The sequence below is a fragment of the Pipistrellus hanaki genome (assembly GCF_964339955.1).
Source record: "Pipistrellus hanaki genome assembly, chromosome: 7".
Taxonomy (NCBI): Eukaryota; Metazoa; Chordata; class Mammalia; order Chiroptera; family Vespertilionidae; genus Pipistrellus; species Pipistrellus hanaki.
Window position 1 is genome coordinate 80,058,683 of NC_140509.1, and position 21,999 is coordinate 80,080,681.

At 38.0% G+C, this 21,999-nt stretch overlaps 1 protein-coding gene across 2 annotated transcripts; it reads right to left on the minus strand.

Annotated features, from left to right (window-relative positions):
- Nucleotides 1-657: 657 nt before the first annotated feature.
- KATNA1 (katanin catalytic subunit A1) lies at nt 658-20,352 on the minus strand. Of its 2 annotated transcripts, none has more exons than XM_084890150.1 (11): nt 20,048-20,352; nt 14,031-14,205; nt 12,115-12,272; nt 11,748-11,928; nt 8,962-9,083; nt 7,674-7,779; nt 6,398-6,556; nt 2,858-2,984; nt 2,237-2,371; nt 1,795-1,921; nt 658-1,016 (listed from the first exon to the last, which is right to left on the minus strand). In XM_084890150.1, exons 2-11 carry the CDS (start codon nt 14,190-14,192, stop codon nt 818-820), a joined length of 1,476 nt encoding a protein of 491 aa, XP_084746276.1. In that variant the 5' UTR covers nt 14,193-14,205; nt 20,048-20,352; the 3' UTR covers nt 658-817. The 2 variants fall into 2 exon arrangements, with proteins under 2 accessions (XP_084746276.1, XP_084746277.1); XM_084890151.1 differs by having other exon boundaries at nt 20,168-20,337.
- Between the last annotated feature and the right edge of the window lie 1,647 nt (nt 20,353-21,999).

The following is a 21,999-nucleotide window of genomic DNA, read 5'->3' on the forward strand; positions in this document are numbered from 1 at the left end:
TTCTCCTTACCAGTGAGAAGGACCACAGCAAAGCACTCAGGATTCTTGAGGCTCTTTTCTGTGGGACGATACAATAAGTTTTTGGGGTCTTTTACAAGTAATTATAAATAGGAATCTTATTTAAAATTTTATACCATTAACTTGTATTTCACTTTTACTTACATCACCAACTTTTAATTATGCTTCATATCCTGAGTCAATGGATTAATGAGTTTCATTAGAATACAGTGAGCAGCATAGGCTTAGAAGTATCTACTTGCTTATAGTGCAGCTTCTTATGCAGGCAGAATAAAGTAAGGCAAGGTTGTATATAGATACATGTTTTTTCATTTTTAAATGCAAAGTGAAATGAAGGATCTTTAAAGATCTCCCAGGAAATGGAGGGAAGGTACCATAACACAGGCAGGAAGGCACACTGGGCTTGGTTCGTGTTTCAATTGGCTACTTGTGTAAAAATGTTCTGGAATTTTCAGTTTTCCACGGGCACCCAAGGAGCTAGAGCCAGTCTTATTATCTAGAAGAAAGTGTAGCCATGGACGTGGAAGATGCTATACTTAGAAGTGCATATAAAGACAGTTTTCCAAACTAACGGCGTCTGTTTTACAACATTTGTAGTAAGTGAAAGAAATCAGGCATTGTTAAAGTAAAATAAACTGCTTACAGCTTTAAAAAATTGCCTTTATTCAGAATCATATGGTTTTAAAAAAAAATCTTACCATTATGAAAGTTTAAAAAAATATAGCACTCCGTGCAATGAAATACTACATTTAATTATTCAAATACTTAAGGCAGGTTTCTCACAGTTTACATGTGAGAATTAGCATGATCCAAATTCTAATATCCATTTCTCATATCTTTCAATGTCTGCAGCAGATACTGACTTAGAAACCTTTTTTAAAGCCATTTCAAAATCCTCCATGGTTGTGGGCATGTGCATTTCTTCTCTTGAGAGATTGCGGATTTCTTCTGGGGTCAAACCTTCAATGCGCCTTCTCATTGCCATCAAGGATGCATCCCTAGGTTTTAAAATTTTTAAGTGATATTTTGACTAAATGAAAACCTATTGACTAGGAAAATATATTTCCTGCATGTCCAGGAAAAGCTACCTGATCCAATTAGGCGGTTGCTCCTTTCCCCCTCATATTTTGTAGAGAAACTTTAGATTCAAGCACCTCTTTTCTATCACCAAGTTTTATTCTTAATAGCAGCCACCACTTATGCAAAGGGATGGCAACATATGGCTTTTACACACATTATCGGTAATCCTCACAAGAGCCCTATCCTGATAGGCTCACTTCTGAGAGGACGAAACTAAATCAAGCACCTTGCTAAATCATCTGAGTTAATACTTGGACTAGAATAAAATTTATGAATAAGCAGATTAGAGGCAGTCTCTTCTTTTTTACTCCTATTCCTGTCACATTTAGGACATTTCCAATGAAACAGATTGTACTCTACTTGGGTATGCCAAGTCAATTTATTTCACAATTCCTTTTCCTTCATGACAGTATACTAAACAGCTGCATCAAAATCATTTTAATCCAAGACAATTACGGATTTTCTATTTTACACTCACTGTTCTAACATTAGCTTCTTGAACTTGTAGTTTTCAAATGAACTGTATACTTGACCTATAAGATATACCAGTATTGCACCAGCATCTGCTAACACAAACTAAATACCAGAACTTGTGTCTTTTACTGTAGACTATAAAGTTTGTCTTTATCTTAATTTGGCATAAACACATCATAAGTTTAGACCCACAAAAACCTATGCTTTCAAAATAATTCATACCTGCACACGTTGGTAATGTCTGCACCGGAATAACCTTCCATGTTTTCTGCTATACGTGCAAGGTCAACATCATCAGCCAATTCCAGCTCACGGAGACTTATTCGTAATAGCTCCTCTCTGCCTTTTGCTAGTGATAGAAACAAATTAAAAAATGTAAGCCTTCCACATAAACTGTGTGTTATTTTTCTCCAAGTCCACTTTGTATGAGGAGTTTTTTTTTTACCAACTCTTAGAGCTCATTTGCTTAAAAATGTAAGAGCTATTACTCACTGAATTTTACATTTCCTAATACCAAGGCTTTCAGGCTCTAGATATAGCCAAGCCAATTAATAGAAGGAAAAACGTCTCACATTTGTCTCTTAAAGTTAATACCAAGTTTTAAAATTTCTAAGAAAAACGAAGAGTTAACATGAGCTTTCTGACAAGATTCACATGAAGATACCTGATGGTAATGGAATATAGATTCTTTTTTCAAGGCGTCGTCTTAAAGCCTCATCAATATCCCAGGGAAAATTAGTAGCTGCTAGAACCATAACCATTTTGGAAGGGTCGTCATTTTCAGAAGCTCCTCCAACACCTAAAAGAAGGGTGAGGAGAGAGTAAAAAGATAACTCAGATATATAAAATAAACTCAATTACTTAAAAATCATCAAATATTTAGCACAACTTTACAAGGTAGTATAATAGTCAAGCCTCTTTAAAACTTCTAAAACAAACTGATACATATGTAAACTTTGGTCCAAGAAAAGTTCTTATACTATGCAAACAATATGACTCAAAATACTCAAAAGACCAGCTCAACTACATACTTTTTTTTTTTTTAATTTCAAAAGCATACATATACCTCTCAGGCAAATTTATCTGCATTTACTTCAAATGCATGGCTAAAAATAAGAGAACAGCATATATGCCACAGGTGCCTGTGAAGAGCCATCATATCTGGCATGACTCCATTGTCAGTGTACCAACTTACTGCTGTCACACTGCAGCCCCCTCTTGGGGAGTTGTGTGGGCTAGCACCACGAGCAGAGCGTGGTGAACTCACGCATATACACATGCCTACCATCCATTTGAACCAGCAGCTCGGCTTTCACCCTCCTGCTTGCTTCGTGCTCCTCAGAAGTCCCTCTGCGACTACAGATGGAATCAATCTCATCAATAAATATGGTGGCTGGAGAATAAAATCGAGCCTAAAGAAAGAAACCATGCAACACCAGGTTTTTATTTCATTTAAAAGTAATTTATAGTTTAGCAACCACAAAACGGCTGAGGAGTCTGTCACACTGTGTATCTTTCCCTCTTGTCCTACTATTGAGGAAGAGGATAAAACTGGAACACCTAAACTATAGTTTCTAGTACAGACTTACTCAAATATTATACAGCAAAATTTTTTGCCATTCAATACTATAACATTACATATTTACTTGTGAGTGATATAAATACAGGATTGTCCTGTGTACTACAAAAATATTAACAACTGATGGGAAAACATTTACAGATAACTGTTAAGGGTTCTAAAGTTCTAGAAAAAAGTTGGTTAAAGAGAATCATTATCTTAAGTAAAATTACATAGATTCCCTTTAAGGAATTCTAATTGCCATTTTTTATTTGACACGTACTTTTTAAAATCCTCTTACATAGTGAACTAGAAGGTTAAATTTATATGGCCCAAGTTTTTTTGTTTGAGAAAAAACTGATATAAAATTTAGCATTTAAACCACTTTAAATTGTACAATTTAGTATATTCGCAATGTTGTGTAACAATCACCACTATCAAATATCAGAATATTTTCATTGACCCAAAAAAACAGCCCTTTTTCCCTTCCCCCAACTTGCAATCACTAATTTGTTTTCTGTCTCTATCGATTTGCTTATTCTGGACATTTCTAATAAATGGGATCATACAGTATGTGGTCTTTGGTCTGGCTTCTTTCACGTAGCAAAATGTTTTCAATGTTCATCTTTACTGTAGCATGTACAGTACTTCATTCAGTCTTATGGCTGAATAACACCTCCCAAGTTTATTTTTGTACCTTGAATGCATTCTTCCCCAAACCACAGAACAGGAAAGACTAATCCATTAAATAACAGATCTAGTCAAGTATTAATCTAGTAAATAGCTATGTAAGACTCAATAGTATCACTCTTAAGGAGTCTAAAGAAGCAATTTATTACAGTAACTAAAGTTTCCTTTGTTAATCATTTTTAAAATGAAATATCCAGCTGAAACCAGTTTGGCTCAGTGGATAGAGCTTCGGCCTGCAGACTGAAAGGTCCCAGGCTCGATTCCGATCAAGGGCATTTACCTTGGTTGCGAACACATCCCCAGTAGGGGGTGTGCAAGAGGCAGCTGATCGATGATTCTTTCTCATCAATGTTTCTAACTTTCTATCCCTCTCTCTTCCTCTCTGTAAAAATTCATAAAATACATATTTTAAAAAATAAAAAAATAAAAAATGAAATATTCAAACTTATAGAATCACAGCACAAGAAAGAACTAATTGATAACAGAGATTTTTCAAAACAGAGCTGGAGTAAATAAACAGCAAGTTAAAGGTTTAAAAAAAAAAGTCCAGCCCAGCCCAGCCAGCATGGCTCAGTGGTGAGCATCGACCCATGGACCAAGAGGTCGCAGTTTGATTCCTGGTCGGGGCACATGCCCAGGTTGTGGGTTGGATCCCCTATAAGGGTCATGCAGGAGACAGCCGATTGATGTTTCTCTCTCATCAATGATGTTTCTATCTCTTCCTCTCTCTCTCCCTCTCTAAACATCAATAACATTTTTTAAGACTATTAATACTTTTAAAAAATAAGCTGTTGGAGAGGGCTTCATAAACCTCATAAAAATAATGCACCCTTGGTTGTTTGGCTCAGTGGCTAGAGCAGGGGTCCTCAAACTTTTTAAAGTGGGGGCCAGATCACGGTCCCTCAGAGAGCTGGAGGGCCGGACTATATGAACTACTAATTCCTACTGTAACACCTCGGCTGTGCTCACTGCCCAAAATACCTGGCGGGCCGGATCAGACTCCTCTGCGGGCCGCATGTGGCCCGCGGGCCGTAGTTTGAAGACCCTTGGGCTAGAGCATCGGCCTGTGGATTGAAGGGTCCCAGGTTTTATTCCAGTCAAGGGTACATGCCAGGATTGCTAGCTCAGTTCCCAGTGGGGGAATATGCAGGAGGCAGCAAATCGGTTATTCTCTCTCAACATTGTTGTTTCTATTTCTCTCTCCCTCTCCATTCCTCTCTGAAATCAATAAAAATATATTTTAAAAAAGAAAAAATGCAATTTAGCACTTTGTCAAAGGCTTCCCTCTATAAGAAAAAAAAAACAAAACAAAACAAAAAACGGTTCGTTTTCTTGAATATAAACCCTACATTAGAAAATATATAAAATAATTCGTAAAAAGCAACAGCTAATATCTATGAGCCCTTAAATGTCAGGCTCTGTATTAAGTAATTTGTGTGTATTAGCTTGTTTTACCCACTAAACATTACAGGGGTAGGTCCTCTATTATTGGCCTCTTATACTATCGTAGTAAATGAAGTAACTGAGGATCAGGAAAGGAATTTGCCCACAGTTAGCTAGCTAGGAAAGTGACAGTGGTGCGATCTGAACCCATGCCATCCGACTCTAACGACTCCCACATTTAGTCATTCACTCCCTATAACATTTTTAAAGGCCTGGTTATTCTGGAATACTGGCAATATAATTTCCCCTACCACCCTGCCCCAGAAGCTAAGGGAAAACTAATTTTCCAAAATGATCTCAGAGGTTCATTAGATTCCTACTGTGGAATGTGCTATTAGTAAGCCATTGAGAACTTCTTAGAATTTGCATCCTGCCTAATAGATTTTCAAAATTGAAGGAATAATAAAACAGAATTGAAAACAGAAGAAGCCTTTATAAGACATAACCTGAAATTATGAGGACATTTGCTGTTTTTATTCTAAGCCTAGGAAGGAAGATTTGGTGTAATATTAGCATGGTCCCAGTTCGGTCCACCAAGAGTAAAAATGCAAGTCTTTGTCACTATCTGCAAATAAGAATGTGTCTTCACACTTATAGCAGCACCACTTCTTAACTGGGACAAGACTGAAATAATCAGTAAAGCTTAGCAAAGTCTTCTGAATTCAACTCAGAAGTTATTAAATTACATTTCTCCTACTAATACTAGATTAGTGGGAGCAGAAGAACATAAAAGAAACTCAAAGGATGGAGCAAAGAACTTAGATTGGAGGTGATCTAAGTTCCACAACTACTTATGATTTTCACCTTTTTGCATTAACATACTGTATTTACCATGTTATAACTACGCCTATTGATTTTAAAAACACCATTTCAAATTCCTATAGCAGATTAGTAAGTCAAATCCCATAATGTGAGCATGCCCATAAGCTAAAGGAGGTGGCTTTTCCTCCAGAGGAAAGGGAATGAAGAGCAACTCAAGTTATTCACAGCAGTAAAGGATTCTAGCTTCAGGGGCACAGGATCATACTCTGGGCACAACATCATTCTTCCTAGCTATTCTACACACTGGAGAGAGTGACAACTCACTTTCTCCCCTTTTAGAGGTAAAGAACCAGAGCTGTCTCAAACATTCACCATTTCGAACAGAAGGCGAACAAGCTTCTCAGACTCTCCTCTGTATTTAGAAGTCAGCGTTGATGAAGAGACGTTGAAGAATGTTGTCTTGCATTCTGTAGCTACTGCTTTAGCAAGGAGGGTCTTCCCCGTGCCAGGTGGGCCAACCATCAACACTCCCTGTTGGGAATGGAACAGCGTAAATGGAGGATTTATCTGTCCTTGTTCTAATTCACAAGAATTCCATTACTAAGCATCACTTTTCAACCAACTTACACATAATATTCAGACAAAAGACAAATAGAAAAGTAAACAGAAGTATACTTTATCACAAATTTACTTTATCTATTACAAAAGTATAAGAAAGCATTATTTAAAATATGTAACTCAGAATTAAGAAAAAATATAATCAATATTATAATACTGATATTACAATATTATATTCTACCACAGGTATTGTTATAGTATCTGGATATATTTTCTGCTAGTCTTTTTGCTCAAATAAATTAGTTGTTGTTTTTTACATATTTATACTCAAGGAATGTTTATAATTTTTATCTTGCCATCATTTCACATTTAAAAACTTAAAATTGCCCAGCCGGCCTGGCTCAGTGGTTGAGCATCAACCTATGAACCCGGAGGTCACCAGGGATTTCCAGACAGGGCACATGCCAGGTTGCAGGCTGGATCCCCAGTGTGGGGTTTGCGGGAAGCAGCCAATCAATGATTCTCTCTCATCATTGATGTTTCTATCTCTCTCTCCCTCTCCCTTCTTCTCTGAAATCAATAAAAATAAGTAAATAATAAAGACTTAAAATTAGTGCTTAGCTATTAGCATATTTTCCAAATCTAAGAGTTTTTTGACAGTCTCTTTTCAGATCAACCCATGACCTTAAAAAGTGCTTATTAAATATAGATATGCCTCATTTCTTAAGAAAAATATCTTTAATAGATGCAAATATGTCTTAATTTCTTAAGAATAGGATACAAGTTTGCAACATGACACATAAAATAGTGTTTTTACATTAGGCAACTTGTTTATGTTTGCAAATACTACCTCATTCTAAATCTGCCATGTGTTTAACTTTTCAAGATCATATTGTACTTATTATTCTGAGAACTTAGAAACAGTTTTTGGTCTAAACAAAATTCTGAATAACACAACATACTGTTTTTAATTTAAATTTTCTTTACTTACTCTACTACTTTCTCTCCTCACTTCACCTAAAACAGATAAACATTGACTTTCTATAGCAATGTACGGCCATTCACTTTGACCATGCCAAAATAAACTTACTTTCCACGGTCTCCTGATGCCCTTAAAGAATTCTGGCATCCACATTGGTAATACCACGGCTTCCTTAAGCAACTTTTTAGCTTCTACCAAATCAGCAATATCATCCCTGAAACAGAAGATATTTTATAAACCACCTTTTAGAGTATATATTTAATTCTATGGAGTCGTTCTTAAGAACCCTTGGAAGCACGGGATTTGACATTGCTGACAGAATGCTCTCCTCTGGCTCTAGTGAACTAAGACACTGGAATGAGGCGATGCCAACCATATAAAGAGCACAATCTGTACTTTCAGTTTTTGTCAGTGATGATTCTCAGCATGGCGAATGAGAACACAGATCGATAGGCACACTCAAGTATTATTATGCCATCTCATTTTAAATTCTTGCTCTGATTGATGCTCATTCCATCAACTTCATGATTTAAAAACAATGAGCCCATTTTTTAAAAATCATAAAAAATAAAAAGGGCATAAAGCAGAGACAGGTTGCAATACTGCTGCTTAGCCCCCAACTCTATGAAGAGGTAGTCACCAAGGACAAAGGGTATCATAGAAATTGCTATGAAGTTGCAATCACAAAATTACCACCGCTACTATACACATAGTGTTTTTTGTAATATATTTTTATTGATTTTAGAGAGGAAGGGAGAGAGATAGAAACATCAATGATGAGAATCATCAATTGGCTGCCTCCTGCAACACCTCCTACTGGGGATCCAGCCCACAACCCAGGCATGTGCCTCAACCAGGAATTGAACAGTGACATCCCAGTTCAGTGGTCGGCAAACTCATTAGTCAACAGAGCCAAATATCAACAGTACAACGACTGAAATGTTGAGAGCCAAATTTTTTCAACTTAAACTTCTTCTAATGCCACTTCTTCAAAATATATTCGCCCAGACTGTGGTATTTTGTGGAAGAGCCACACTTAAGGGGCCAAAGAGCCACAAGCTGCAGTTTGCTGACCACGGTCCTAGTTCATGGGTTGAGGCTCAACCATTGAGCAATACCAGCCAGGCCACACATAGTTTGAATGAAAGTTCTGTGATCTTATTCCCATTCTAAAATTAAGATTTTCATTTAATAAAACATTATTATTTTATTATTTATTTTATTAAAAAGTCTCAGATAAAAACTTGGTACAACCTGAATTAGTTTTGCATTATATATAACACTCTCATTGCATAGACTCTGGTTCTATTCCCAAGGAATGATCTTCAATGCATGCCCACATCTCCATTTTCTATCCCAAAAAGCATCAACAGCACACCCCATTATTATAACTTACCATCGAACATTGGGATTCTGAGAAATTATATCTCTTTCCAAAGCTTCTACTAAGTCCTTATCATATCCAGTACTATCAAATTTATTGGTCTCTGGTTCTGTCACTGCAGCAGGTGATTTGTTCTACATCGGGACAAAATAAAAAGAGCTTTTGATTGACTCAAAAATTGTATTTTGTTTCTGTGAGTCAGGAAAAAAAATTGGAGTCAAGTGCTATTTTTTAAAAAGCTAATATAATAGTATAAGTAATAAGGGCAGAATCAAAGACTAGCAGTCATCCTTCTGCATCAGAGTTTCATCCTCAATATTTAATTTTTATACAAAAAAGTATGACAGTGGTGTTAAAAACAAAAAGATTATGCACATGAACTGATGAGAATAAAAAAATTAATACTGAGATTTGCCGGGACCGGTTTGGCTCAATGGATAGAGCATCGGCCTGTGGACTGAAAGGTCCCGGGTTCGATTCCGGTCTAGTGCATGTACTTTGGTTGCGGGCACATCCCCAGCAGGGGGTGTGCAAGAGGCAGCTGATCGATGATTCTCTCTCATCGATGTTTCTAACTCTCTATCCCTCTCTCTTCCTCTCTCTGAAAAATCAATAAAATATATATTTTAAAAAAATTAATACTGAGATTAACTGCGGTCACTAGTGAAACTCAGATATGTGTGATATTTGTCTCAAAGCTTCAGAGGAGATAAGGTTAAAGACAGATTATTCAACTAAGACTATGGCTCAATCTTTAACCAGTCCTTGTTAATGTTCTTTAACATGTTAAGTACCCAGCTTGTTTTGTCTTCTGGATGGAAAGTACAGTATCAGTCACCGGTGACTGTTAAACATCCCTTTTCACTATTCCTACCCCCCCTCCAAAAGAGACATCTCAGTCCATAGGTGAGATCCGCTCCCATCCTGTGATGTCAGTCATTAGGGCCAAAGATCCAAAATGTATATTAAGTATTCCAGGGCACTATAGCAAACTCATAGGGCACTTGAAAGATATTTAAAACAAAAATGTTTAAATTGTTGACAGTATTAAAGATGCCCCCACTTGCTATTTTAAATTTTTTTTTTAAAATATATTTTATTGATTTTTCACAGAGAGGAAGAGAGAGTTAGAAACATCAATGAGAGAGAATCATCGATCAGCTGCCTCTTGCACACCCCCTACTGGGGATGTGCCCACAACCAAGGTACATGCCCTTGCCTGGAATCGAACCCAGGACCTTTCAGTCCGCAGGCCGATGCTCTATCCACTGAGCCAAACCGGTCCCGGCTATTTTAAATTTTTGATGGAAGGATGGCAACAACTGTTGAACACTGGATGAACTGTCAACTCAAAGTAGTTCAGTTTTCTACATGAAGAATACTAATTCCTTTCAGAAATGCCATATTTTAGAAAGCTAGGTTTTTTACTATAGCTGTGATAAGAGATATAATGGGAAAAATCGATGTGGAAGAGGAATAAGAATGTCTACTCTGCCTGCAGGGTCTGAGAAATCTAGTGTCCAATAGGTGTTGATAGGACATAAAGTTCTTTGAACCTAACTTCCTCATAAATAGTAGGTATTCTTTTTGTCCTAGGAGTGCTGTGGAAAAAATTATTGAGACACTTATGAATTTTATGAACCAAAAATTTATGAAGCTCTGCGTTAGTGTACATAATCATTTACTCGATCTTGTATTAGGATTATTATCCCATCTCCATAACATTTCATTGTCCATAACATGATGATTTGTCAATGGTGCTCTCTACAATCAACATTAACGTCTAGACTTAATCCATATTTATGATATTCATAGTCTTACACTAGATGATTAAATAAATCTGTTGCACAATTTACAGACTATTCAGTATCCAATACTAACATAAAAGGTATAAGAAAGGCATTGTTTAACATTTAAAAGAGGAGGTTATCTTTTCTTCTAAGTATTTATGAAGTTGTTATTCACTCAAATATTATCTACCAAGAATCTGTTCTGTGCTCGCAGCTGTGGGGGTAGAATGAAGACACTGTCCCTGACTATTGAAAAGTGCACAGTAAGCCCAGGAAGATACATATGGAAGACACTTTCTAATTCTCACTTTCTTTTCTCCCACAGAACATAGTGCTGAGGGAATGTTTGTAGCCAAAGCAAAACAAAGTCAAGCTAAGTAGAAAGGAGAAACAATTCTATAACAGGTCAGGAAAGAGAAGTTATGGCATTTCAAATTTTGACATTTTTAATAGGATTTTATTGATTTAGCTGAACTAGTACAATTCTCTGTAAGTATACACCTATGCAATAACTTGCTCTAAATTAACATGCTAACAGCTACCAGGAGGTAAAAGAAAGCAGCGAGAGATTTTTTAAATGTAGACTCCTTTTGGATGCTCAAAATAAAGTTGAAGATGGCCAATTAACCAGGATATAACTCCCTGGGTTTAAAAACAATTATTTTAAAAGCTGACAAAATTATAGACACAAAATCCAAATCCACTGTCTTAGTTAAAGGAGTTAGTTAATCTGGAGAGTGCCTGGAAGTCTGTCCCTTCCCTCATTCCCCGCCCTATGCTTCTCTTCCATCAGCTGCTCCTGAGCAGTAAGTATCCTTTTAATAAGCCAGCCAACTAGTAAGTAAACTGCTTTTCTAAGTTCTGTGAGCTCCCTAGTGATTTATCAGGCCCAAGGAAAGAGCTGCCATCGTCTGGTAATTTTAATGACTAAAAAATATTAAAATTTGTAGTCTTAATTTTTAAAGTTAAAAAGTAACTTTTTCATTTGTGAAAATCAGTAACATTTACCTTTTCCTCTCTTCCTTTATTCTGTTCTTTCTTTTCCCGGCAACGCACAGCTTTCCCTCTGTCATTTTGAAGGTTGTGTGCAGATGGACGGTGAACTCTGACAGCTGTACTTGGACGGTTACTGTGTGCTTTAGGGTCACTGTTTTGAGAAGATTGGCGTTTTCTAGGACCTGGTGAGGGTCTAATCAAACACAGGATCATTAAAATCATAATCAACCCCTGGAGTTGGTCCAAATAGAGATGAACACAAATAGTGTATGAGAGTCCATGAACTAAAGAAGCCAAGGCAATAACTGCATACAAGATAGGAGTGAATAAACTTTCTTTTCCCCCAAAGGCATGTCTTTCTTAAAAGGTCTCCACTTACCTTCGCTCAACAGGGACAGGCAAGGACCAGACTTCTCCCTCAGAAGCAGGAAGCTCATGTTGTGCAGCTTTCAAAGGAGAGCTGTCTAATTTAAAGCTCTCTAGTGTTTTCATGATATCCTTAACATGCTTAGCTTCCACATTTATTTCCTGCCACACCTGATAGGAGAATACAGATATTTCTATTTTCATAAGTAATAAATCACTGTCAAGATTAAACTATGCCTTTTATTAGAGATGTTAGAAACCTCCACTTTTCCCTGGTCGGAGTGGCTCAGTTGGTTGGAGCATCATTCAGTACACCAGAAAGTGGTGGGTTTGATTGCAGGCCAGGGCACATTCCCAGGCTGCAGGTTTGATATGTGGTCAGGACACATGCAGAGGTGGTTGATTGATGTTTCTCTCTCTCCCTTCCTCTTTCTAACTATCAATTTTTTAAAAAGAACCCTCCATTTTGACATCAAATATTCAATAAATCACACCAAGATATTCTGTTAAGATTTTAATAATGATTCATTAATTTATTGTTTTTAATTGCAGAATTAATTCTGATAAAATGAATTAAATATTCTTGCTAATTAAGCCATGTTACTGACTAATGGTTTTTATTCAAATTGCATAACAAATTAAAAAGTTAGATGTAACTTTAAAGTTTGGTAAAATAATATTTTTTAAGCTATACTTTGATGGGTTTTTTTATGCTATTTGACAATTTTTAAATGCTGATTAGAATCCACTAATTTCATAATTCCCTAGTGGATTGCAATTTAGCGTCAGAAGACAAATGGCTTGATTCACATACAACCAAGATGTTTGCTTAAAAGCGATCTTGACTCAATTTAAAACATATATATATATGAAACACAGAAATTAAGTTGGTAATGTTTTGTCTTAAAACTAAATGACGTAAGTATCTTTACAAAAAAGCTTAGACTTTTAAAGAAAAAGTACCTGGCGACAAGTAAAACTCCTTATGAAATACTTTCCCCTTCCAGTAACATCAGAGATGTGCAGAGGCAGATTTAGGAAAAGAGGTTACATTTTAAAAAGTAGGATATTTTCTCTTTTAAAGAAATTAAGGACAAATATGGAATACTATTTTTAAAAAAAGCAGTTCAGTAGAATCCAACGGATACTATTCTACCTAGAAGACCAGCTTAAAAATATTAATTTCTGTAGTATTTCTTTCCTCTGTAACATAGTTGAACCTTATTATAAATGCCACCTTCAGCCAAAACCGGTTTGGCTCAATGGATAGAGCGTCGGCTTGGGGACTGAAGGGTCCCGGGTTCGATTCCGGTCAAGGGCATGTACCTTGGTTGCGGGCATATCCCCAGTAGGGGGTGTGCAAGAGGCAGCTGATCGATGACTCTCTCTCATCGATGTTTCTAACTCTCTATCTCTCTCCCTTTCTATCTGTACAAAATCAATAAAATATATTTTTAAAAAAATGCCACCTTCAACTGTACCTATAAGTTCTACAGTTTCCACCTGTGAATTTCTATTGGTCTTCGGTGACTAATGTTCCTCAAATGGAATTCAAGTATGGTCTGTTTTATCCTGTTCTATAGAAAATATGGTATCCGTGAGATTCAGGTGTCATCTGAAGTTTTGAAAATGGCTTAATAAAATCAACTCTAATTTTACCAGATAAAAACATGATCTAGAAGAAAAAAAAATTGAAAACCATTACTTAAAAAAATTAAATTCCAGCAATTAAAATAATTAAATAGAGCTTATAATACTGATGATGGTGAATATAGACTATTACTAATATAATAAATCAAGTTTCAACATTATATACAAATCCATGTAACAAATGATACCCTCGCAATGTGTAACTGCATAAAGCACTGATAAACTGAAATCTCCTGAATACTTAAACCATTTAAAAGATACATAAGTCGTGATTCTCACCTGTTGCCATTTCTGCTGGAGGTACGTGTCTTTGACTGAGTATAGATACTTGTTCATTTGGTCAAGAACTCCCTGATAATAGACCATCGCAGAGTCATAGTTTCCCAGCAATGCATATTCACGAGCCAATTTTACATTCTCACTAATCATAAGAAGACTCATGCTCACATGTAAGCTAAAAAAAATAAATAAATTTAAAAAAATGAAAAAGAAACATTTCATATTATATGTCTCTTAAATCACAAAGAATTTTTTTAAAGTATACTTTCTAGAACCATTGATTGGCTGCCTTCTGCACACCCCACACTGGGGATTTGACACAACATGGGCTTTGACACATAGGTAGGGTTTGGGTTTGGGAACTAAGGAATTTCTTTGTCTGCAGCAAAGACGAAGATGGCAGACTCTGGCTGGAGTCTGCAGCGAAGCAGTGAATACGAAGTTGGCAATTTTACAAATAGTTCATCAAAATACAAGGTTGGGCAGAAAAAATCTTATACACAGAACAAGATGTAAATTCTAATACATTTTACAAATTAAAAATAAGATACATCTTCCCTGGCCAGGTGGCTCAGTTGGTTGAAGAATTGTCCTGAAAACCAAAGGGTTGCGGGTTCAATTCCCAGTCAGGGTACATACCTGGGTTGAGAGTTTAATCCCAAATCAGAGTGTGTATGGGAGGCAGCCCAGTGATATTTCTTTTTTCACATCAATGTTTCTCTTTCTCTCTCCTCCATCCTCTCTCTCTAAAATAAAAAATCCATGGGTGAGGATTTTTAAAAACACCATTATTTACTTATATGTGCTACATAAAACATTTTTTAAAGGCTACATAAACATCTGAGAATATATAAGTATATAAGTGCCTGTGAAGGATAAGATAGGGAAATATGAGTGGAGAAAGAAGATAAGAGTAGGAAAGAAACAACAAATACAACAAAAGAAGAGCCTTTATCCATTGATCATCACAGAGGGCCTCTGAAAAGGCTCACAAGGACCTCTGCCTCCCAGTACCCATACCTATGTGTAACCACCTCCCCTTGAACGTGAGCTTGTAAAAAATAGAACATGCAAAAATAACAGAACGTCATTTCTGAGATTAGACTGAGTTCCATTGTGCTCTCTTGCTGTCTCTTGCTGGACCACTCTAAGGGAAACCAGTACCTTGCTGGGAGCTGCCCCGTGCAGAGGCTCTACATGGCAAAGAACTGAGGAGGCCCCAGGCCACCAGCCAGTGAGGCACTGAGGGCTCACTCCAGTAGCCCTGAGGAACTGAATCCTGCCAAGTACTACAAGCCCACAGCCTGGAACGGCTCCTCCCCATTGAGCTTTGAGATGACTACAGCCCAGATACCTTGATTACAGCTCATGAAAGACTGTCAGCAGTACCCAGCTAAGCCAAGCCCAGAGCCTGACCAAGGAAACCATGGGTGATAAATGCTTGTTTTAAATCACTAGGTTTAGGGTAATTTGCTGCACAGCTATGAAATGAGGTCTATAAGTAATTCAAGGTTGGGCAACTGAGATCCAAAAGAAAAAGAAAAAAATCCCATGATCTAAATAACAACTCTCTGGAGTCACTTAGGTAATATTCTATCTTAATAAAAGCTCCATGACCAGTGAGCACGGCTTTCTGTTACTCTGCGTGGCACACAGCAGATAATTAATCTTTAAATGAATGAAGAGTGCCAAGTTTTTGTCTTAACTATTAAAATTTTCTACCTTTGTCCAGCTCTTTACCCTCAGCCCTGGCATTCCTTGACCCTCCAATCAGCCGTCAGAGCTGTGCCTGCCTCTGCCCTGAAACTACATGCCCCACAGTGACACCTGGTCTAGGCAACAGAGAGAGGCCGGCTGGGGCCAGCTGCACAGATCTGGATGAGCTTGTATATCAGGCTCCTCATGCCTTTTCTCTGCTCCCTCCCTCTTTCCCTTAATAGACTTTCTCCTGATCTTTCTTCCCTTTTCCCATTTAAAATAACAAAAATCTAAATTAAGTTGTTACTTATATATGAGCGGTCCTCAATTTTTATTTATTTATTTATTTATTTATTTATTTATTTATTTATTCATTCATTCATTCATTTATTTTAGGGCCATGAGTCAATGGCCTAGACATACAAATGCACTCCAGGCCTTCTTTGAAGGTTCTGTGTTGTGAATATTTCCTTCTAGTCAGATAAAATTCCTTAGGAGCCAACCGACTCTTTCCCACAAACAAAAATGAAAAGTCAATCCAAGGCCACATTAACAAATGACCTGAAAAATTCTTGGTTATCAAGGAAACAACGTGTTTACTGAAAACGGTATCAAAATATCCTTAGTTGACTAAATGTTAGACAAAAATAATTCTCCCTGTTCTTTTAGTAGTCTCTAAAGCAAATACATTATTCTTCTCAAATAAATGTCAGCAATGTAAATTTAATATTCTCCAACTTTAAAGAATATATCCTTACCACTATTAAAATGACACTCAGGAGGACAGAAACTCTAACAACCACAATACCCGGTAATAAATGAATTAATATATTTCAAGAAAAGCCCATAGACCAAAATTTAACCACCATTAACTGTAAACACTACACACTGGCTCAATTAATAAAACACTTATAAAAATTAGACTGTCCAGCCCTAGCTGGTTTGGCTCAGCAGGTAGAGAGTCAGCCTGTGGACTGAAAGGTCCCAGGTTCAATTTCAGTCAAGGGCACATGCCTGGATTGCAAGCTGGAGCCCCAGTGGGGGTGTGCAGGAGGCAGTTGATCGATGATTCTCTCTCATGGATGTTTCTAACTCTATCCCTCTCTCTTCCTCTCGGTAAAAAAATCAATAAAATGTTTTGGTTTTTTTTTTTTTTTAAATGAGATTGTCCAAAAATTGAGACTCTTGATTTACAGAGGTCATTAAATGAAAAATAACCTTAAGTGGTGATGCCTGGTTTATCTCACTACAAACTTTTCCTTTATGTAATCCTATCAGAACTTCCCTTTTTCTTTTTCTTTTTTTAAATATATATCTTATTGGTTTTTTACAGAGAGGAAGGGAGAGAGATAGAAAGTTAGAAACATCGATGAGAGAGAAACATCCATCAGCTGCCTCCTGCACAACCCCCACTGGAGATGTGCCTGCAACCAAGGTACATGCCCTTGACCGGAATCAAACCCGGGACCCTTCAGTCCACAGGCCAACGCTCTATCCACTGAGCCAAACCGGTTTGGGCAGAACTACCCTTTTCCTTACATGACTTGAGTATTTATGATTTAGCTAAACTCATTTTTTTAAAGTAAGTACGATGCACCATGAAATTTTAATTCAAGTAATATAGAGTCAAATTTTTAAAAATTAAACACTGCAAAATTTCTAGCAAACTTAATTCTGATGAGGTATAGTGTCTCCACAAAGAGACTTAAGAAGACTTTTTCTCCTCTAGGATTAGGAAAAAGAAGTGATCAAAGACACTGAAAAAGGGGCAATAGATCCAAATATCTGAATTCTAAGATTTCTCTTCTCTTCCAAAACAACAAACTCAGAGCCTTCCCTATTTCACATCTAAAGAGGATACCTTAATAATAAAGATCAGAGCAGAAATAAATGACACAGAGACTAAAAAAAATGTAAAAGATCAATAAAAAGGATACCTTATTCACTTAATCTTTAAAAGAATCTTAGGGCTCCACTTATACTGTAGTTTTTGCCATAATGTCCATAGGTCATTCAAGAAATATTTACAGAGCACCTACTGAGTTTCAAGGAATTTAACTGAAGACAAAAATAAGACAAAATGAGACCCTGAAATCCTTATAGTTTAGTGAAAGGGCTATCATTTTATTTATTTCAGGTGTATTTTTCTTTGCTTAGCACAGATTTAAAAAAGCAGAATCAATTTAAAAGATATCTGCAAAACTGATGTCCTAAAATACAGAAGTTCAATCATGTATTTTCCTAAGGCATTTCAGTGAACCAAATGTATGTTAACTTTAAATGTGACAATACAATGTTAAGCAATTTTCAGTATGTTTATGTCTAGAATATAAAAGCAACCATAATGCTAATTGACACTCAGTCACTGATGATTATGAATAAGCAATAAATGAATGACCCATGACTAATTATAGCATGACATCCATTTTTCTTACTCTTATAATCATCATATGATAAATACTCAAGAAGCACAAGAAAGTTATTTGTATAAAAAAAGCATTGAAGCTCTAACCGGTTTGGCTCAGTAGATAGAGCGTTGGCCTGCGGACTGAAAGGTGCCAGATTTGATTCCGGTCAAGGGCATGTACCTTGGTTGCAGGCACATCCCCAGTAGAAGGTGTGCAGGAGGCAGCTGATCAATATTTCTCTCTCATTGATGTTTCTAACTCTCTATTCCTCTCCCTTGCTCTATGTAAAAAATCAATAAAAAAATATTTTTTTTAAAAAGCACTGAAAAACAACCTGCTCAGAAAAAAATACCTATATTAGATATGTATTTAGTAAACTTTCTTTACATTTACCTTGAACAATGCAAAAATAAATCAGTGAACATAATTTAAATGTAATTTAAAAGCCATATCAATAAACACTACGAGCATAATCTATTTAGCATATTATCAACACTGACCATTTTGATCTGATACACTATATCTGTTTGTTTGTCTGTTAATCCTCACCTGAGGGTTTTTTCCATAGATTTTTTTCAAAGAGAGTAGAAAGGAGGGAGAGAGGAAAGGAAGGAGGAACATCTATATAAGAGATACACATCCAGTGGTTGCCTCCCGCCTGAGCTCTGAGTTGAGAATTAAAAACGATACACTATCTTTTTAACCAGTTAAGTAGCTAAGAAAAAAAAGAAAAAAGAAAAGAAAGACAGACGCAAACATTGTTGTACACAGAAATTCAACAGTTAATACAGTAAATTCTACAAGATCCTCTAATCCTGGGTACTTGTCAGAATTGTGATACCAGGTTCAAAATGAGATGCAGACTACACGGTATGTCTAGTACTGAATCTATAGAAGGTAAGAGCTTGTTGAATAACCAATGCCATAAAGAAACCTGGTGTAGCTTTTCATGGCCTAGGATTGTTGGAAAGCTGACCGGCACTGCCTTTTGTTTAAAGGCATAAAACGGGCCACGAGTTACTAGTATTAACCCAGGAAAAAGAACGCTGCCGCTCTTTCTGGGCGAGAACGCTCTGATCACAAAGAAGGCAGGGCTGCACGGACACCCGTGGGCATGCATGAGCCCGGTCAGAATCCTTCCGGACACCTCAGTGTTCCAGCATTGTTACTATGTGGCCGAGACCCGTGGCACATTCCAAAAGGCTTGAGAATGTTTTCAGCAGCGATGGAAGGTCTGATTTCAAAGAGGAAGAAGACATCCGTCTTTCAAGAGAGAAGATGTAATAAATACAATTTTAGTAACTGACATAAAATGGGCACCTCGCAGTTCAAAGAGAAAATTATTATAGATCAAGTAAGGGCTTGAGAGTATCCGCTGTAAGGCACTTCCAGGTCCACGTTTATCTCTAACTGGGACGTCAAGTACGATGCCATATGAACCAAAGGTTTCGAGGGGTAACATTTTTAAAAGACACCAACTCTACACACAAAAAGGGCTATGATCTCCTTATAAACTAAGTAAGAAATAACCATCGCAACGATGTCACACCAACCCATCCGAAGTTTTTCTAGGGCGAGGATTTCGGGGACGGGAGGGTGGACGGATTGGGGAGAAGATCCGTCAACAAGTGGATGAAACTCCCGGCCAGAAACTTCTCTGACGGCCCGGGTCTGAGATGGGGTCCTCGGAGCGCCCCCGGAGTCCCCGCCGGGCAGAGCTGCCAGGTGAGGGCACCGTCCCCGAAGCCACAGGTGTCCCCGACGACAGCAAGGACCCCCGAGCTCCGCGCGGGCCGGGGCTGGCTCCCAGCAGGATGCGCAGCGGCCTCGCACCCAGGCCCCGGCGTCCCCCTCGCCGACTCCGCCAAGGGGCCCGGGGGTCCCCACGGCGCCAGGAGGGCGCACACTCACCTGTGGAGGCCGAGGCTCCTCGGAAGCCGCCCGCAGACAGGTGAAGGGACAGGGCGGAGCGGGGCACTGGGCGCGGAAGGAGGGCTCGGCCCAGCCCCAACCACCCCGATCGGTGCTCACTGTGCCAGCAGCGCCGGGTCCAACCGTCGCCGGGCCCCTGCGAAGCTCCAGCTCACCGAAAATTTGAAGGCAAACTCGCCAGGGGTCACTTCCGGTGCCGGGGTGGCCTCGGCGACTTCGGCGCACGCGGGGCGACGCCCCCGGGAGCGAGGACGCCGGGCGGCGTGCGCGCGCCGGGCGCGGAGTGGGCGGGGCCTGCGGGGAGGGGGCGGGGTGCGCATGCGCAGTCCTCGTCGCCTCCTCCGGGCGGGGCTGGGATGACAGTTGGGATGGTCTTGGCTTAAGCAAGTACCACGTCGCGTGCTTTTTCCGAAGTATTTGCTCCTTTTTCCCCTCCCACTTGATTTTCATCGTATTCCTCAGAAAGTAAGAAGTCAAAGTGTCTTTTTTTCGGGTGAGTGTCAAAGGTCATACAATTCGTTTGTGACAAATTCTGTTTTAGAACCAAATACTCAGAATTTGGCCAGGGTGCTTGTCACGACACACCATAGGTAAAATAGGGAATGGGTAAACAGATATTCAGGCACGCTACAGATATTCACACACGCTGCTCGGGGGGATTTTATTCTCGTGATTTTTTTGTTCAACGATTTTAAATTATGTTTGACGATTTACAGATACGCACTGGACAGAACTGTGCTTCCTCAAATTTGTCTCCTGTTAACGATAGATTTTCCTTTAGGAGTGCACGGAAACTAAAAGTCTAATTTTAAAGCATCCCAGTAACTTAACAGACTTAAAGGCGATTCAGTCTGCCAATATTTATTGAGCAATTATTATGTGCCAGACACTGTTGTAGGAACGGGTATATAGTAGTCAACAAAATGATGTATTTTGTTTTTAAAGTCTTATAAAATTACCAACTAGGTAGAAAATAATAGTTTTGGTATGGTGGATAAAAAGCATTTCACGAGGTACAAATGGGGGTATCAAATTAGTAACAAACAATGGGGATGAAGATGATGAATTAGAGAAAAATGTACAAGATAAAAATAGCTGAATTTCATGACTGATTGCATGGGAGATAGTCAAAGTACAAAATGACCTCCTTAAATTGACTTGCGAATTAAACACTAATACATATTATACACTCTATTAGGGTAAGGCCCAGCAACGGTAACAAATGGGTACAGTGTTTGTTTTTTTCTAACATTCTGCGGTTGAGATTAGGCTCGATTACCAGTTAGAACACATGCCTAGTTTTAGGATTCAAACCCGTGGGGGAATGTAGAGGAGGCAACTGATTGATGTCTCTCTCTCAAATCAGTAAAAATAAAAAATAAAAAACATTAGTCAACAACTTCACCTTTTAAAAACTGGACTCAAATGATACTAAATGCAGAGATTAAAAATTAAAAAGGTTTAGCCGGGACCGGTTTGGCTCAATGGATAGAGCGTCCGTCGGCTTGGGGACTGAAGAGTCCCGGGTTCGATTCCGGTTAAGGGCATGTACCTTGGTTGCGGGCATATCCCCGGTGGGGGGTGTGCAAGAGGCAGCTGATCGATGACTCTCTCATCGATGTTTCTGACTCTCTATCTCTCTCCCTTCCTCTCTGTATAGAATCAATAAAATATATTTTTAAAAAAAAATTAAAAAGGTTTAAATCTGTTCATCTAAAGGAAACCTTTAACATGGAATATTGTCTTTATGAAGCCATTTTACTGGCTCATACTAACTTCGTTCAGTTTTCTTTAGCCTAACTAGGTATTATTAGTTTTATATATTTAATTCAAAAGCATCAAATTTCTAATGATAAATTTTCTGAGAATAAAATTATTAAAAAACCTTTGAATAAAAATAACATACTTAAAAATTAGCTTTCCACACATAA

Bases quoted from the DNA above. Each gene is read 5' to 3' on its own strand.
- KATNA1 (XM_084890150.1), bottom strand. From the start codon at position 14,192: ATGAGTCTTCTTATGATTAGTGAGAATGTAAAATTGGCTCGTGAATAT. The intron at 9,084-11,747 runs GTAAATGTTACT...GTCCCGATGTAG, and splicing joins ATAAAGGAAGAGAGGAAAAG to AACAAATCACCTGCTGCAGT. The intron at 7,780-8,961 runs GTAAGTTATAAT...CTTCTGTTTCAG, and splicing joins CAGAATCCCAATGTTCGATG to GGATGATATTGCTGATTTGG.